This window comes from Lissotriton helveticus, chromosome 4_1, assembly GCF_964261635.1.
Source record: "Lissotriton helveticus chromosome 4_1, aLisHel1.1, whole genome shotgun sequence".
In the NCBI taxonomy this organism is placed as follows: Eukaryota; Metazoa; Chordata; class Amphibia; order Caudata; family Salamandridae; genus Lissotriton; species Lissotriton helveticus.
In genome coordinates this window covers 1,220,499,678-1,220,518,805 of record NC_136063.1, presented here as the reverse complement: position 1 = coordinate 1,220,518,805, position 19,128 = coordinate 1,220,499,678, and the positions used below count along the sequence as shown (strand labels likewise).

The 19,128-nt window shown below is 41.7% G+C and overlaps 1 protein-coding gene across 1 annotated transcript in view; it reads right to left on the bottom strand.

Annotated features, from left to right (window-relative positions):
• The window catches only part of LPCAT1 (lysophosphatidylcholine acyltransferase 1), a 585,759-nt gene that overhangs the window by 217,647 nt on the left and 348,984 nt on the right, over positions 1 to 19,128 (bottom strand). Inside the window, exon 5 of the mRNA XM_078685765.1 lies at positions 5,446 to 5,506. Coding sequence (XP_078541891.1) covers positions 5,446 to 5,506 — 61 coding nt within the window. The remainder of the gene's footprint in view (positions 1 to 5,445; positions 5,507 to 19,128) is intronic.

Here is a 19,128-nt window from a genome sequence, read left to right as displayed (position 1 = left end):
CTCCCACCCTTCCGACTTCAAATGAATGCCGCTCCCCTGCTCCACCATTTGTCTGCCTCGCATCGGACTTCAAAGCTGCCGCTCCCCAGCCCGTCGCATCAGTGCCTCGCATCCGACTTCAAAGCCGCTCCTCCCCCCACAGATAGTAATATGCCGCAGCTTTACAGATAGTTTTCAGTTTCCTTTTTTACCGTTGAAATACTCCTTTGCTTTTAATAAAAACCTTTTGCTCCACACATGCATTTCACGTACAAACTACCGCTAGCGTTCCTCACCATTTTTCCCCATATGCTCGTTCCCTCCCACCCTTTCGACTTCAAATTAACGCTGCTCCACCATTTGTCTGCCTCGCACCGGACTTCAAAGCTGCTGCTCCCCAGCACGCCGCATCAGTGCCTCGCATCGGACTTCAAAGCAGCTCCCCCCCCCACAGATAGTAATATGCCACAGCTTTACAGATAGTTTTCAGTTTCCTTTTTTTTTTACCGTTGCAATATTCCTTTGCTTTTAATAAAAACCTTTTGCTCCAAACATGCATTTCACGTACAAACTACCGCTAGCGTTCCTCACCATTTCTCCCTGCTTTACATATTACGCTTTATATACTACCTCATACTTTACTACATTTGTTATCTAGCTAGTATACTTCTTTGGCCGCAGAATTTTAGTTTTTTATGCAAATTTAACTTAAGCCTGCTATTTTACGGTACATACAAATATGTATGTTACACTAACACGCAACACACCAACTGCTTTGCACTTTGCTTGCAGTTTAGTTCGCCTTTTAATATTTCCTTTATTTCTTCCTTTTATCGCATTGCTTTTCTTCCTTTTATCGCATTGCTTTTCTCAGCAAAACCTTTTGCTTAGGTACACATTGCAACTAAAGCTGCTTCATTTGTCGCTACTGCACATTCTGTACTGCAAAGCAAATAGTTAAAATGTGTTAAACATGACTCGCCAATAGTAATTGCTTCTTTTAAACATTTCCTCTTTGCATATGCTTCTGAAACTCACCAATATTAGTGTTTCCTAGTTCGTATGCTCACTCGTTACTGCTTATATTATAAGTTGCTTTCTAAATACTAATGCTGCTACTTCTAATATTAGAAGTTGTTTCAAAAATACTAACGCTGTTGTTTACTCCCTATGTGTGTAGCTTGTTCTCAGCGCTAACCAGTAAGTAACTTGATTTGCCTTGTCAAAAGTCACCCATGCTCAGTTTGTTGTCATTGGAAAGACGTGAAAAGCTGAGCTGCCATTCTTTGTCTTACCCCCATCGACTCTTTGTGCACTCGTGGCAAAGTCGTCAGGGCGGGAGGCATGAATGTGTTCACAATCATGTAAAAAGAAAATCACTTTAAAAAAATGCCCAAAACACTGCAAAGATTTATAACTTGTACCAGGGTGAACATCTGCATTTCAACCTCTCTCCACCTCTCTCTGCCTCGTCCTCTCTACCTCTACCTCTCTCTCTCTCTCTCTCTACCTCGCTCTCTCGCTACCTCTCTCTCTCTCTCTCTCTACCCCTCTCTCTCTCTCTACCCCTCTCTCTCTCTACCCCTCTCTCTCTCTACCCCTCTCTCTCTCTCTCTACCCCTCTCTCTACCTCTTTCTCTCTACCTCTGCACGCCTCACCCTGCTGCACGCCTCACACTGCTGCACGCCTCACACTGCTGCATGCCTCACACTGCTGCACGCCACACAGTGCTGCACGCCACACAGTGCTGCACGCCACACAGTGCTGCATGCCACACACTGCTGCACGCCTCACACTGCTGCACGCCTCACACTGCTGCACGCCTCACACTGCTGCACGTCTCACACTGCTGCACGCCTCACTGCTGCACGCCTCACACTGCTGCACGCCTCACAGTGCAGCATGCTGCACACTGCTGCACGCCTCACACTGCTGCACACTGCTGCATTACTCACAGTGCAGCATGCTGCACACTGCTGCACGCCTCACACTGCGGCACGCCTCACACTGCTGCACACTGCTGCATGCCGCACACTGCTGCACGCCACACACTGCTGCACGCCACACACTGCTGCACGCCACACACTGCTGCACGCCACACACTGCTGCACGCCACACACTGCTGCATGCCACACACTGCTGCACGCCTCACAACACCACCACATCACTCTAGGACACCACCACACCACTCTAGGACACCACCACATCACTCAGGGACACCACCACATCACTCAGGGACACCACCACATCACTCAGGGACACCACCACATCACTCGGGGACACCACCACATCACTCAGGGGCACCACTCAGGGACACAACCACATCACTCGGAGACACCACCACATCACTCGGGGACACCCCCACATCACTCGGGGACACCCCCATATCACTCGGGGACACCCCCACATCACTCTGAGACACCACCACATCACTCTGGGACACCACCACATCACCACCACATCACTCTGGGACACCACCACATCACTCTGGGACACCACCACATCACTCTGGGACACTACATCATCACTCAGCCCAACCACATCATCACTCAGCACAACAGCATCACTCAGCACCACTGCAGCACTGTCCTTGCTTGCTACCAACAAGCATTGCCATAGCCAATAGGACACACATTAGGAAAGTGTATGCTATTGGCTTTGTGAATAACAATGCTATTCATTTATGTATTTTCAAAGCTAACACATATTAAAAAAATGTCATTTACAATACCAATAGCTCACACTTTCCTAATGCGAGACCTATTGCATAGCAAATGCTTGTTCCTTTTGCTGTACAGCATCGGCAAAAGATGCCCCAAACATGAGATTTATTGGATTTACCAAGGCTTGTATTTCCAAGACATAACCAAAGTTTACTACAATTGGGGAGAGTGTACTTTTCAGCCTTTCTTCAGCCCTTTGGGTACAACATCCATTTTTATTACTTCTATGATGGGGATCACGATTTTGAGACAAAGGCGTGGAAGATAGCCGCGGAGGTCATCATTATGGGAGTGTATAGACACACTTATGACAAAAAAAGCTGCTCACCATACCCTTGACACAACTAAGCCAACTTGTAGACAGAGGATTTGGATTTGGTATGTAATAATTGTTCCCTCTTTAGGGATTATTTTTACGCCATACGCTTTCATCATTTATATCCTGGTAACATTTAGTGATTGATTCTTTAGGGCCTGTGATTTAAACTGCTAAGGCAGGGTGTTTTTTTCAAAGATTTGGGCAGGTGAAATAATTAGTGTTGTTCCATGTCAACCTTATATAAATAAATCGTAAATCATACGTTCTTACATAGCGCCTTTCACTGTAAGGTCTCAAGGCGCTTGCTTTGGGAACCCGTCCTGGCTTTTCCCTGCGAGAATACCCCTACTGGGCATCCCCAAGGTGAAAGCAAGGCATCCCATCGCGGTGGGGCCGTTGTGGAGACTAAGCAAGCTATTGCCCAGAGTTGCAGAGTGTGAACCCATGATTCGAGTAGGCGCCGAGGCGAGAATTATCGAGTCCGTGGACATTTTTGAACTCAAGACCCTGCCGCGTCGGGAATTGAACCCTGGTCCCGGGTCTGACCTCTGCGTCCGGGTCTGCCTCCTCTAACCGGTGAGCCACACTTCTCCATCCGAGTATGAGCTTGATGTTTCTCCCGTTTAACTAGATTATAATTATGTTTCCCTTTTAGTGACAAACTTTGAAAATGTTTTATATTCCCTATGAGGTGGCAACTCTCGAAACAATTCTGGTTCTTTTTGCCTATATCTGCATACCATATTTTCAATCAAAGTGTAGCACTTTGGCATTTGTGGGTGAGTATTACCATACCAGCTGTCCCTGTTTTTACTAGCATAGTTTTGGTTTATATTTGTTTGGGTACTTGCTGAACTTGGTTCTTTTACTGTTGTTGTATTCATCCCTCCGTGGAACCTTTAGTCCTATATCCACAGATATTTCAGACTATCCTCGGTCACTATATATCACTCAAGAAGTTAGGATCTAATGATCTTTTAGTGGCAAAGGGGTACCATATACACATTATTCAATGCACAGTGTAGTTAGGCCTTTCTTTTTAGTCACAGGACATTGTTTGATATTCAGTCAAAATAAAAATCTATTTGCCATAAAGTTTGGACCACTATACATATAAGTAAACATGAGTCCTATTAAGTTCTTTTGAGCCTGATGATTCTGCGGAAATTCTTGTATGCAGCGAAACATGTCCACAACTTACTTAGAAACGGGTACCAAAATGTACGAAAAATTATTTTATTATTGTCGTATCACACATCCAATAAAAAAAGATTAAGTGATTGTCGGACACCAATTTTATTATTTTCTGACCTACAGGTGTAGGACTACTTGATGCACCTCACCTAGAAGAGGGATATGATAACAAGCATTTCTGTAATGTAAGGCATCCCACCACGGACAACAGTTGAGGCAGGGAAAGAGTAACGAGTGAGCCTCAGATACGCAAGTAATATGTTACCAGTGACATGTACCTCTTTGATCTCTTACCGTTGGGTATTATATTGCCTGCTATGTATGAGATACAACTATGATTTTTAAAAAAAACAATACACTGATCGGCTGTTCTCCTACTGATGCTCCTGTGGGATGTCCCCTACAATGTTTAGGAACACTCATCAATCCTTAGTGCTGCGCATAGATCATGAAAGGAAATTTCCATCCATCCAATAATCCAGTAGGACGGCGCTTTGTGAATAAATATCGGTTAGCATGAAGTTATGTGGTGTACTTAGGATTGGGTCTCTTTACATGTTTAAGATTACTCCCCTTTTATGGCATCAGGCCACAAATGCCTTAACAATGCAAGGAAAATTCATAGAATATAGTCGAGGATGAGAATCTTTGTGCAGTTTAAAACGTATTATTGATAAAAACAACTATTTTCATATGAAATAAAATACTTTAAAAACTGGAGCGGACTTTGTAACTGTTTAACCAGAGTTTTTCTGACGGAAAAAAACCTCAATGGAGAACTGAAACCCATCTTAGCTATAATTACAGTAATCAAAACATGGAGTGCGTTCTGCAGCCCAGAAAAGACCATCAGAACAGCTTTATTTCCAGGGCAATAATGACATTGGAGAAAGGATTGTGGTCAGATGAGGGGACTAGATTACAAATTACTGTTCACACTGGAAAAAAATGATTATGCAAGCCACAGGAAGAAAGAGGAAACCTTAAAGAAGTAAGAAATACAGGTCTATGAGACCTTACTTTTCATGAAAGATTTAAATACGAGGAGACAAAATATAATAAAGATGATCAAGCAGCAGAGGAGATATTGGATGATCAAGAACTCACAATCACTAACATAACATTAAGCAATGTCTTGGTCTAGTAGGTGTCATGATAGATTCTGGAACGTTTGAGTGCATAAGCAAGCCAGGATCCAACAAAAAAATGCAAAAGAGGTAAATTCCTACCAGGTTTGAAAGTGATGAGGCAGGATCTGTTGGTACACGTTCCTTCTGGGAATATCATTACCTTAAAGGGAAAACAGAGCATTTGGTAAATGGATAGATATGGCTGTGCTGTCAAAGTCCCTTGCAGCAAAATTACAACACCTACAGATTTGTTATTTGCATCCATTAATACATATTCGGTTCCACAGCAATACTAATTCTTCAGTGATGCACAACAAACATGGAACTTTTACACTGATGCAGTTCACACCAGTGTCTCGAGCCTGAGCAAGATGCAGCAAAAACAGCCTTATGCGGGAGGTGTTTTAATTCACAAGTCTCAAATCACATTCTTTTATTTCACAACTTGACAAGAGGTTTGCCAAAATATAAACTTGATTGCACAACTTCAAGAGACACAATAAATACAGCAGTTTTAACTTTGGCTGCCTCAGTATTTTGCAACACAGATTACAAATGTCTTACATCTGTGTTAGGTGAGCAAACCCTTTTGCCGTGTGCAATTGGCACTGGGATGCAAATTGCTTGGCACGCTTTTGTTTGGTAAACTACTCATGCATATATGAATGTAAAAGACACTGCAACTCTAGATCATTTTAAAAAACATTGAATCGCAAGGGTCCAATCCCAGAACTATCAAACTGGGCATAGATTAATTTATAGTCTATTATTAAAGTGCTTCACATTCCAAATCCAGTTTTTAAAGCTGGGGAATCATTCTGTGAAAGCGGTTCTACAACTTGTAGAACTCCACCCTTTAACCAGACACATGTAAGGCTAGCCTGCGCAGATCTCAAAACCACTATGCCAGTAAACAGTACTGGTTCAGTGCTACAGTTTCAACGGTACAAATTTTACGCATATGCTCCAGAATTCTAAACACGACCCCGGATTTGATAAAGCGTCAATAGAAAGAGAAGAATGTGTCTAATAGTTGCCTGAATGTTATTCAGGTGAAGGTGGAATGCAAATAAATATGGCAGCTACAGTGCTTTATCATTGGCTAGGGCTTCAAAAGATACATAAGAGAAGAACAAGAACCGCCCGCGCTTTCACTTTCCTAGTGTCCCTTCTTTAGTTATGAGCCGGCTGTAGGCCGTGTACAGCTTGTGGAAAGCTCAGCCGGTCACTACAGACCTTTGGGGAGTGAGGGGCCATCTACTCTCTAGATTGGCTGGATTAAGTAATTTCAACTAAAAAGGGGGACACCGATGGAGTATAAAGTCCATTTCCTCTGCTGCTTTGGCCAGTCTGTCCAGCTGTGGTTTAAGCCATCAAATGCAGCAGAAAGGGCCAATAATACCAGTAAGGCAATTGAACTATGCTACCTGCCAATCAACGTAGCAGATTCATACATGCCAACATTTTGGAAGAGAAAAGTAGGAGATTAAAAAAAATAATAATTGGAAGAATGTATTTCTTCAATTGATTTCTATAGAAGCAAAGGCAGTTTCAGACGGGAGACAGAAAAAATTAAGCCATGTTTGGCTTTAAACAATGGGAGTCTCCCACCTGGGCCAGGTGCATTGGCATCTGTGAAGTTTTGAGACATCTTAAAGTGCAGTTTATGTGCCTCAGCAAGGCCTACCTGCTGGCAAAATGTGTTCTTTAAGGGGGTGGGTTATTTGTGACTTCACCACATTCTCAAATATGTTTTCAAGAACTGTGGCCTCAGCAATAGGATGATAGCTGGTCAGATCCACAGGGTCAACATAATATGTATGCAGCAATGTAATTGAAACCAGTTTTGGGATCCCTGTTATGTGGTTCCTGTGAAGGAGTTGTTGAAAACGGCACCTATCACCATGTACAGGAAGCAGACACCAGCTTTTGCAATGAGCAATGAGCAGGGGTCACCTTCACATACACTCAATGGACACAACTTCTACTGAAGACATGGGTTTTACATCAAATGGTTGTGTTGCTATAACACCAGTGACTGACTGTGCACTGATTATGGGATGGATCGGAGTCAGCAAAGTTTGGTCCATGATATCATGAATGTTCAGTCGATGATCTCGCCTCCTTTTCCATATCAGTGCTAAAAATATAATTTCCTATGGGTTCAGTCTGTGTGTAAAGAGCTTTTGGAACTTAACTGAATTCTTTTTAGAGCAATCTGCGGATAACTCAATTCTTCAGGAAACAGAAGATCTCTCTCATTCAGATAAAGAGACACAGGTAATCAAGAACTTCATAATAGCTGAACACAATGAATGCCTCAATGAGGGAATGTTTTATTAGTGATCAAAATAGATTTTAGAATGTTTTTAATAAGGAGGCAGACTAGGACATTATGTGGGAGTAAATGTGCTATACTGGGCGGGGAATGAGATGCCATGTATATGTTTTGCAACATGTGGGCTTAAGGCTATTTACGAACTTCCGCTTACCTCATTCCCACTTGACAAATGGTTGGAGACTTACTCTGACCAAGGGAACAAGTAAATCAATTTCCAGGATGGGATTCGGCCGAGACAAACCTCCAAATTGCCTGGGATGCAGCGAAAGGAGTTTCTACATGGACAAACATATTTTTGCACTTGCTGAGAGATTTTCGCATGAGAAACTATACATGCTTTATCTTGTGTAACAATGGAGTTCACAAATTATGTTCAGGGAAATTATGACAGTTGCATTTCCCAAGAAACCTCCAGTAAAACATTGTAAATTCTAAAAGTAGGAACAAACTTAGGGCCAGATGTAATAACCTAGTGGAACTAGATGTTTCGCAACCAGTATTATTTATTGTGAGCCAATCTATATTTTAATTGGTCAGTTCACAAAATACGGGATCCTAACGGGTCTAAATCCAACCTGCATGAGGAATAATATATAAGCAGGTCACAATTTCAACATACTACAATTAGCTACAAACACAGGGATGGTGGACTGCAATGGCGAGAAGACCCCCATGTCTCTGATAGTTGTATAACAATATATTTTTTTTAACGCAGCTTAATTTCTTCAATGGAAATGAGGCTGCTTTTTTGGGGGGGGGGGGAAGTCTTATTAAAACATTTCAGTGAGAGGTGGCTGGGTCCCCTAATTTGCAAAGGCCAAATGTATTACAGGTCCATCTTGGTAGTCGGTTACTCAAATGGCTTGCAACCAGAAATCCGTCTGCAAACCATTTGAATATAGAGAATATTGATTCGTAATTTGGAAGGAAGGCCTGAATATGCCCTTTTCAAATTGCAAATCAGTACCCATTTGGAAACCCCTTTCAGGAGTTGGTATAGGTTTATCAACTTCTAAAATGGATTTTGTACATATAAAACCAACTATTTTACCATCACAAACACTCCTACTTTGTGAATCAGAGTAGTTGTGGCTGCAAAATAGGTTAGTACGTCTGGTCATACAGAGATACATTTCAAACAGTTTTTTTGAGAATTGGTTCAGTGGATCCAAAATAAAATCTGGTACGTTTGTTAGCTTCCCCAGAAAATGTGCGTAAGCCCCACAATAATTACAACAGTGATGGTCTGTTCTCTGGTTAATCTACTGTTTTGGACTGTTTTCTGTTTGTTCAAAGGCCGATGAGGCAGAAGGAGTTTCATTGCAGTCAAGGCTATGGTGATGGTTGCTATACTAACCTGTGCCAATTTGGGTTTGCAGCTGAGGCTATGGTGACTGCTGCTACACTAAACTGGGCTAATCTTGTATTGTGAGGGACAAAATGCTGAGAATAATGAAGGAAATACAACTATTTTGCCAGGAAAACTATCCATTAGAAGCATACAAGCTGCTGCTTCCCTTTTCCAAATGGTCTACCTTAAAGATAAGAGACCCACACTAAGAGACAAAAGTAATATTGTTCAATTTCACCATGTAAGATAAATCCACTGTATCGAATGCACTTCAACGGCAATGATACAGGTCACTATCACAACCAAGAACCAACTTGTACTTCTTTTAGAAGTTTGTCACCTTGGTCGCCAATCATCTGAAATTTCAAACCATCTCCTGGAAGCCATGCCAGCTTCACACTAAACCACACTGCCCTCACATGGCTCATAACCCACAGTGCCTAGCTGCCACCAATAAGTTTTGCTCCTGCCAAGAGTCTGCACACATCATCTTTCAGAATCACAGAGCAATGGGTTAGAGGCTAGCCACCTGAAAGGTATGCAGGAGAAAGCATTCCCGCCATTCTGGCCTTTGCAGTAAATAATAATTCTTCCTCTCCCACATAACTACTTGTTTAGCAAAGCGTTGGCATGTTTCCAATATATGGAAAGTGCATTATTGCAACAATGCTCATAATACTACAGGAGCCTAACAGTAATAGTATTCGACTATGCAGAGCACTCTGTTAAAGAGAAAGGCAAACATTGGAAATATCAACAGGTCTGTTTTTAAAGTAATAATACATGGCAATGTAACATTTTACAATTAAATATTACCACAGGATAAATAACTATGAAGTTTAGGAAGCGTGGCTGAGCCTGTAGAAGAAGCCTGCTTCTCCTTTACACAACCTACTGGGGGACTTACAATAAAGTTGGCAAATTAAAGCTGTCACAAGTGCTTCGTATTTAACAATATTCGATCACAAAGGACGTCTACACGAATGCTTGAGTTACTGAGCCGTCTCAGTCGCCGAAACAGGAAAACGGTGAAGACTAGGAAGACTAGGAAGGGGTTTTGACATGTTTTGGGCATCACCTACAGAAGCAGATGGAAAATGTATGTCAGAATTACACATGTGTTTAGAAAAAAAACCTATTTAACACCATCATTAGTACGAGCCCGTCGTAACAACATGTTTCTTTTCCACGCAAGTCGTGACAACGATTTACCCTAGAGGGGGCGCTGGACTTTAGATTACTTCCATTAACTAAACCAAATCCAGTCTGCACAACAGTAGGGAAGGTGTTGGGTTTTAAATTCAACACCTCTCCATCAATGAGCCCTCCTAAAGCAAGTTGTTGTAATGACTTGCGTGCTAAACGAATGCGTGTTTATGACATGTTCATTCCAATGCTGGCACTGTAAAGGCACAGCGTGATTCCGGCATCATGACAAAGGCTGTTTCTCAGAAAATGCCTGGGCCTCCCCAGAATCAACTATGGCAGAAGGTATGCCTGCAGGAAAGGTGGGGGCAGCACTCCTTGATGAGAGTTGCTACCTTAACACAAGGATCCGCGTCTCAGGACCCAGAAGCACGAGTTCTTGTTTACTACTCATCTGCGCTGCTTCAGGGTAGTGGGGACACTTGACAGTGTATTGTCACTCAATCTCAAAACAATTTGAAAGCATAGTCCACATTCTTATTTTATCAGTTAATGCAGTTTGCGGATCCCAGGCTCTATTTTTTTTAAACAATTTTTTTTTTGTCCAGTGGAAATACTCAAACCAATACTACTTCAACAGTGTGAGGTGTTGCTCAGTATATATAATTTCAGATTTGTACATACGCTCTAATGTCGTACGGTGAATAATACCAAAACAGATGTTCTACATTTATTACATCATGAAGCATTACTGAGGCATAATCTAGTGTGTTTCTTTTCGAAGCTATAGACTAATGTATATATTGAGAGGCAGATACAACTAGTAAGGACATTTTTCAGTCCTTTATTTCTACAGGCATTCAGTGCATTGCACTCTCATAATCACTCCAAGCAGATATTTCATCTCCATAGTCTCTTGCCCCTTTGATCGTACTATGTACCATTCCCGCCCATCATTTTGCCCAGCCTAAAGGAGTTAATCTACAGGCCCCATATTTTCTGAAATTTCCACGGTCATCCCTTGTTTTCATATATAATCTTGTCTGCCTCTATTCATTTGTCTAATGCCATGTGCCATGTACGTCTCATTGACCACATCTTGTTACCCCAGTCAGCAGAAATGTCTCTCTTTGGATACCGCGAGTCCAGAGGAACATAGGGTTAATTTAGCTCTGGTGAGATCCACCTCGTTGAGCATGCCTAACTGTACAGATTATGGAGTCAGACCGGCTTCCGACCCTACTTTTGCTGAGAGATCAAGGGCTATCCTACCCAAGTATTCTTGAATGGCCCTACATCCCCCATGGCAGCTGATCTGTCAGAATGGGATACGTGGTCAAAACCCAGTTTGTTTGCGTATATTTATACTTCTTTGATGGGGCCAAGTCATACTCCATCTGCAGCTAGTTTCATGTTTTTCTGCTTCCCTATATCATCTACTTTGAAGATGCCTATGAAGTCCTATATTTTGAACCCTTTCAATGTATTCCCATCTTTTAATAAAGTGCCCACCCACAAGGGAAGGTCCTTGATGATTTTCCTTTTCCGGTTGTGCAGTGCAGTAGCTTTGACCAACCGGCATTTTTGTCTGTAGGAGGCAGCTTGCGGCTTCCGCTGCAGTCATATAATTAGTGAAGATAAGTGCTGTTCCCCATAGCTTGACCACTCTTCCATAACAAGGGTCTCCTAAAAAAGTGAATCCAGGATCACATATGGGGTATTTTGTACTAGGTATAAGAATTAAGGAAGGCCATCTTCTAAGAGATGGCGGCTCTGCCCTTCGGCGAAATCAGCAGCTTGGGCTAGATGAGTTACTGAAGAACAGAACGGATCAACTTCAAAGCTCAAAAGTAACTCTTCTTTTTTGGAAATATTGAGTTTCTACTTATTAAGTAACTCCTCTGCCTTTTGAGCTCCTTCCAATTGATGGCCATAGTTGCAACTACAACTAAAAATACTTGTTTTTTGGGATTCTACATTACTAACCCCAAATTCTGCTAATGAGATATCCAGAGTGGCAGAGTAACATGTGCATCTCACAGAACTGGAAGTCCGTTAATACTGTTTGACAAGTTTATTTTTTACATTTCTAGCAAGGATTGCGGCTTACACTTGGGACCTCTGTTTGCTTTTATTTCGAGCCAGTTTTAACTTCCAGGACCTGTCAAAAACAGCAAAAGAGTATTCTTTTTCAATTGGTTAGATAAAGCTGTTCGGATTCTTATGTAAGTTCTACATCAAAGCAACATTCCTGCTTTATCTAACAGAGTCTCTGTAGATGTTTGTTTAATATGGTGTGTGCAAGTGGTTGTGGTGAATGCGTGTTCTCGTCGTGTGTACATGCATTCATTTGTAGTGTGTTAGCATTCGTGTACTCCCCCATGAACCCAGCTTTTTTTCCAGAGGCCCATCCAAGAATTAAGAGTTATGTCCTATTGCGAAAGACATTGCATTACATAACATGTACAACAGTAAACAGAAGGTTCAACCCTTGAGGCATGTTGAGGCTTAATAACAGGTTTACAATTACCGAACTCTATAGTACTCATTTTATCAGCCCCCGAAGGATGAAAGGCTGCGTGGACCCACCAGGATTTGAAACTGAGACCATCAAGGCAAGCACAGACTTCTGCAATGGATGCATCAGTCCACTGAGCCATTAGTACAAACATGTCTAATATGTTTACTCGCCACATCATCAAATGTATTGCGCACGGCTGCGCCACAAAACCAGTGCTGTATGTGTCCGACTGCCAGACAAGGGAATGCAAAGCATTAGGGTTACCACTACGAAGGGTAGTCAAGAAGGTGGTTCAAGACACTGATATCTTGACTGATCTTTTCTGCTTTCTGCACATCCAGATCTCTGAATATGGGTGTTACTTATACTATCTTGTGAAGAATACGATTGGAAGTTTAAATCGCTTTGCGAGTTAAAAACTCACTGCTGGCATCCAGAGACACCTTCACAACTTGGTATCAAACTGGACCCTTTTAGTTCTTCAATGGTGATGCAAAGCAATTTTGTTTTTGAAAAATGACATTATGGATTGTTTCCACTGCAGTTTATGGTTCATTGAGGAACATGTCTACTTTCGTTGCAGTGTGGCCACTAGAGATGCAAAGATTTCCTGCAGTTCTTTGTTGAACGTTTGCTGTGTGGTTTGTGCAATTCGTACTGACATGACAAAACCGTGAACTACAACCTACTAATATCCATCTCTTTGAATTTCAAATTAGTAGAAATTGTCTGATATAAAAGAGGCAAAGCCTCTGGGACTGTCATAAATTCAGCAAGATTGCTCTGGGAGATGCTACAGAGATCAAGGTGTATCATGCAAGTTAAAGATTGAAAAGCCTTGGGGAGGGGGGAGAGTCAGGCTGTCAGTCTTCTAGTAAGGGCAAAATAAGGGTAAAAGGAGTGTCATTAAAATGGAAAAGGTGTGGGGTAATTTAGATGTTGCTTCAAACAACGGAGTGTGATCTGCATGTTTTGAACTCAAATTCCTGCAGAGCCAGCTCGGCCTGTCATCCTTTGATAAAAGTCACGCTTATCAATCACCGCACATTGAAAAAACGAAACTAATATGCCCTGTATAAAAAAAAAAAGAATTCTAATAAATATATCCCAAAGTGTATTATGAGGCAATTCCATTTATTGTGTGAACTGTCCAATTAATTCTTTGCTAATACATTATTGTGCTTTGTGTATCCCTTTGTTATGTTAAAACGGTGTGTACCATTTTCATTCACAGCACTGTCCCTTGATTTTGTAGATCACTTGTATGACCTACTTTCAGAAACATTTGATTCACACTCATTCTGAACAGAAGGCAGGAGGATCAGTGCATACTCAAATAAAACAGAACATCTGTTCTTTGCTAAGATCTGTAAAAGGAAAACAGGAAGAAGTGGAAGGGTTTGTTGTTTATTTAAAATTGCTATTTTCTCCATGTCAAGACAGTGAAAGTTCAAAGACCTGGTGGAACCGGTCAGTCCTTTATCAAACTAGATGTGCAAGGGGAAGTTCATTTAGCCAGTCAAGGAAACACATAAAAAAGTGAAATTGATGTTTTGATCTAAAACTGAATGAAACACGAATGTGCACCTTATTTCCTAGGTAGTGAAAAATTCTAAATGTGCTTACTATCATAACAGATATGTGAGCAGAGGAGCAGGCAGTGCAAAGAGCCCATGGTGTCAGAGATTTTCCTGGCCACTCTAGTCTGGATTGTGAAAGTGATTTCCGCACCTAAACTAGTCCGCGACTGATTATAAAGTCATAGCCAAATTAATTGATGGCATGCTCTTTACAAGCCAAAGGGTTTCACCTGTCACTCATATTTAAGATGATGCATAATCTAAGAAACTCAATGACACTGCCATTTCATAATGTTTAAGTGCTATGGGACTCTATAATGCAGCACATTTCCATTATGTCATACTGCCTCCATCAAGTTATGCTGCTCCTGGCCCTGCCAGTTTGAAACTCTGTTTTTATTGAGAGTGGCAGCAATTTATCATTATAAGCACATGTGGTTCATTTTCATTAAGTCAGAGAAAAAGGTATATTAATACAATTCCATTGCACTATTTAGAAACGTCATTGCCCATGAGTTGCAACAGTACTATTTGAAATTTAAGGAGTGAAATAACGCAATAGATGATCAATTAGCTCAATATGAAGAAGCAATGGAGCTACTTTATTGATCGAATAACACACCTGCTAACCAATCAAATGCTTGAAAGAACATAAACGTTAGACAGAGTCAAAGGCCCTTCCTCATATTCACTTTTAAATCTCTCTTTATGTGATTACATGAGTTCTGGCAAATAACGAAAGCCATCTTAAACCAGACATTAAAAAAAATACATGAAAAATATTAAAAGTCATTGCCAAACATTTGAAATGACTTCAGTCACTGAGTGGGCGGCAGCCTGGCATTTTCAAGAAGCTCATCCGGATTACAAAGTCATTGATACGGAGGCAAGTCAAAAGATTTGGTCAGTAACAGAAAAGCTCATTGTGAAAACAAACTACTGCCATCAGTCAATTCCAGTTACCTTCAGTGTGCAGTGACCCGCCTGTACGACTGGTCGCTGTCGTCGTTCCCAGAGAGCTTCCAGTCAGGCAAGGTGCCAGCAGAGAACTGGTGAGGCTGGCACGTCTCTGCTTGTTAAGTGCAGAGCAGCCTGTCCATTAATATTAACAACACACTCATGTTCCCATCAACACCATATTGCAGTCCCCGGAAATGTGTAAGAACTAAATGCATTGTTAGATTTGTAGCAAGTTCATTTCAATGGAATCTACTGGACTAACACACACTAAAATAATGAGCTGAAAAGGGGAATGCCAGGGTCTGACATATGGTGTCATTACTGCATGGCTAGCAGATGCCAGCAATAGTCATGCTCCTCTTAGGAAAGTTAGCCTGGCTAGGCACCATGATGCTCAGAAATGGTTTTTTGGATGATCTTAAACTTGCAAAACTAGCTCTTCAGTGTACTAAACGTAATTGTGAAATAAATTGCTCTCCAGACAAAAGGTATCTATCAGGTTCAATTCAAGCAATACAAAAACTCAATTTTACATGCTAAGGCTACTGATCTTTCTAGAAAGATTTTGAATTCAATCAACATGGCACAAGACATAATTGCAATTGTTTCGGAATTATCTAATCTTGAAAGAGTGGCAGAAAACATACCCCTTACTCAATCTTTTTGTGATGCTCTTAATTCCTTTTTTATTGATAATATTATTGCCATTAAAGCTAGCATCCCTTACAGTTCCCCTTCTGGGAACCTACCAGTTAGGGATAGGAATCCCTATTTTATTACAGAATTACTCAGTATTAGTAAGAAACTTTTCTTTAACTTGCTTACTAAGGTGCCTTTAACCCTTTCCATGCTGCCGTCAACCAATAGCACTACCTCCCCAGTGCTGCCGTCGGCCAATGGCCGACGCGGCCCCACCCATTTTGCGGAAGTGCCGCACTTCAGCAAAATCGCGGAAGCAGTAAACGGGTTAAGAAAGCAATTGTGGTCCCACTCCTAGAGAAAACTGGTGCAGACCCTTTTGTTTTGAGTAACTACCACCCCATTCCATTGATTCAATTTTTGGCCAAAGTGTTGGAAGCTCATGTTGCCAACTGCCTCTGTTCTTTCCTTGACCAATCTTGCATCCTTGATTCCCACCAGGCGGTCCTTCACCCATCTCACTCAATTGAGGCAGTAATCCTGACCGTGTTGGATGAATTGAGGGAAGAGGCTGGCAAGGGCACTTCGCACTCACGTGTGCTTCATGATCTATCTGCGCCCTTTGACGTGGTCGTCCATAACTTCTGGTAAGTTGTGTCAATGCCGCGTGTATCCAAGCAAGGGAGCTTAAATGGTCTGTGTCTTTTTTTTAAGATTGTTCCTTGTCGGTTCAACTTCCCGGACATGCCGTGTATACCTCAGGGATTGTCGTTGTCCACCCATCTTTTTAATTTATATATTTATCTTCTGGTACAGTCCTTGATGAAAATGAATGTGTGCACTTTTAAGCATGCTGACTATATGCAAATTCTTTTTGCAATCAATAGCACTCCGGACTCAAACTTGAACTTTAAAAAAAACATGCTATTCACCCATCACTGGATGAATGGCAATCATCTAAAATGAAACCCTGACAAGTCAGAGCTTGTCCTGGTTGAAGGTTCTCAAAATCCATGGAATTTCAACTTTTGTCCCGCCGAAATGGGCATGTGTCTCCAGCCCCAAACCTCCGTGAAGAGCCTAGGAGTTCTTGCCAAATCTTTCAATGAAATTGGGTCAGTAGTCTCTTCCTGCTTCTTCCATCTCCAGAAGATTAGACATTGGAAAGAGTTTACCTTTGAAACCCTTGTCCAGGTTGTTCTCGCATTAGTCATCTCTCATATTGACTATGCAAATTTGCTTTATCTTAGTCTCCTCGAATGTCTGATAAAGAGACTACATGTAATGCTTCTGTCTGTTGTCTCAGGAGCGTCACGGATCCAGAAGAGAACTCCGCACCTTCACCCTATCACCAACATGTGTTATTTACAATACCAACACAGTGAATGGTGACCAGGGGGAAAGAGGGAAACAAAACAAGGATAATAGGGAGAAAACAAGGTTTCAGCAGTCTTCACCGAGATCAGGAATTCTGCACTTCAGGAAAACAGGGCAGCTGTGTAAAGAGAACACAAGTAATTAATATCAGACCCTCCCTTTGCTCTATGGGGACTTATCATGTAGGGTGGCTATAAAGATAACTGAATCAAGGAGAACTTTAAGCATTAAGGTTTCCCTCTGACGTCTGAATTAATGCACATGTGGGTTTCAGGGTAGTGATTTTAGGATTCTACAAATAGAAAACAACAAAAGATATTATGCTGGTGCAAGTAAGGTATATTTGAATCTCTCTTAAGAAGTGAAAGGCTCACCTTAGTAGGACTGGACTTGAACTCTGTAATTGCAATAAGCAAAGTCAAAAACGCTCTCCTGAAAGGTTTGTTGGAATATCACAAACCTTGTAAAACAACTATGGAGCGTATTCAATAAATGCTTTTGTTTAGCATTTACATAGATTCTCAAAGTCTATGAGAACCCACTAAAAAGAAAATAAATGACAGGCAAACAAAAAGGCCACACTATTTTGTAGCACAGACTTTCCAACCAACCGGCTCAGGATAACAAACCAGCCCCGAACAACAAGGAAAATGGAAAGAAGATCGAAACACTCGACAAAGTACTAGCGTCGGCAGATTAAAAATACTAGGAAGTCGGACAGAACCCGACAGTACTCACGGACTATAGATATAGCACCAGACGATACCTCGCAACCGCAATGCCACAAACAACGCCTACACCTCCTCGGACGCCTTCACCGTGACCCGGAACGAAATCAGGAAACTAACTCGAACGCGAAGCACTTCCGAGGGCGCGAGGCGGGCTTAAATTGTGTCGTACTGTGCATGCGTTACTTCAGGCGCATGCGTGCCGATGGATCTTCCGTCCTTTTGCCAACCATCTTCCGTGGTATTTTGCCAACCACGGCTATATGCATGGCTACAGGCACGACACTACAGTTGGTACAAAACCAGGCAGCTAGATTGATTTGCCGACAGCCAAGGAGATGTCATATTACACCTCTGATGAAGAAACTTCACTGGTTACCAGTTAAACAGCGTTCTGCTTTTAAGATTGGTGTACTATTTTCAAATCCCTTCATGGCACCTGCTCTGATTTTCTCTCTTCAGTCATTTACAGGTACACTCTACTCACAATCTGAGGTCCTTGCAGCTCAACCTTCTGGTCATTTCCTTTTTTTAGAGGAAGAGCAAAGGAGGTGCTGGAACTCCTTCCCATCTAATATTAGATCAGCATCCTGTTATCCCAAATTTAGATGACTCTTGAAAACTTGGTTGTTCCTACAAGCATATAAATGAGTTTATGAGCTGCAAGTCATATTCTGGTCACCAGCATCAAGAAACTGGTTGGCAAATGTGTGCTTTATAAATATTTTTCCGTAGTAAGAAAAACAAGGGATCCCCAACATTTGAACCTAGGCTGACGATAATGTTTGGAGAAAACAGTGGTTCCTACAAGGCCATTGAGGTCCAAAGTAAACAAGAACAATTGAATTTGAGGTGGTGTTAATCATAAGGCCTTTATCAAGTGGGCATATAGGGTAATTAATGCCAGATAGAGCAAAAAGGTCGTTATTTGACAGGGACACAGAAGAGTTTATGTAACGTGCAGTATTTATTTTCAACAATATTGAGAATATATTTCAAGTGCTCACAAGAAGTGACAGCAAGCGTGATGTGATGAGTGAAAGTGACTTTTAAAATATATGCATGGCATTGACAACAAGGGTAGAAACTCCTAGGTGTAATTTGAAACAATAAAAGGAGTTTCTTGTATGGGGGTCAAC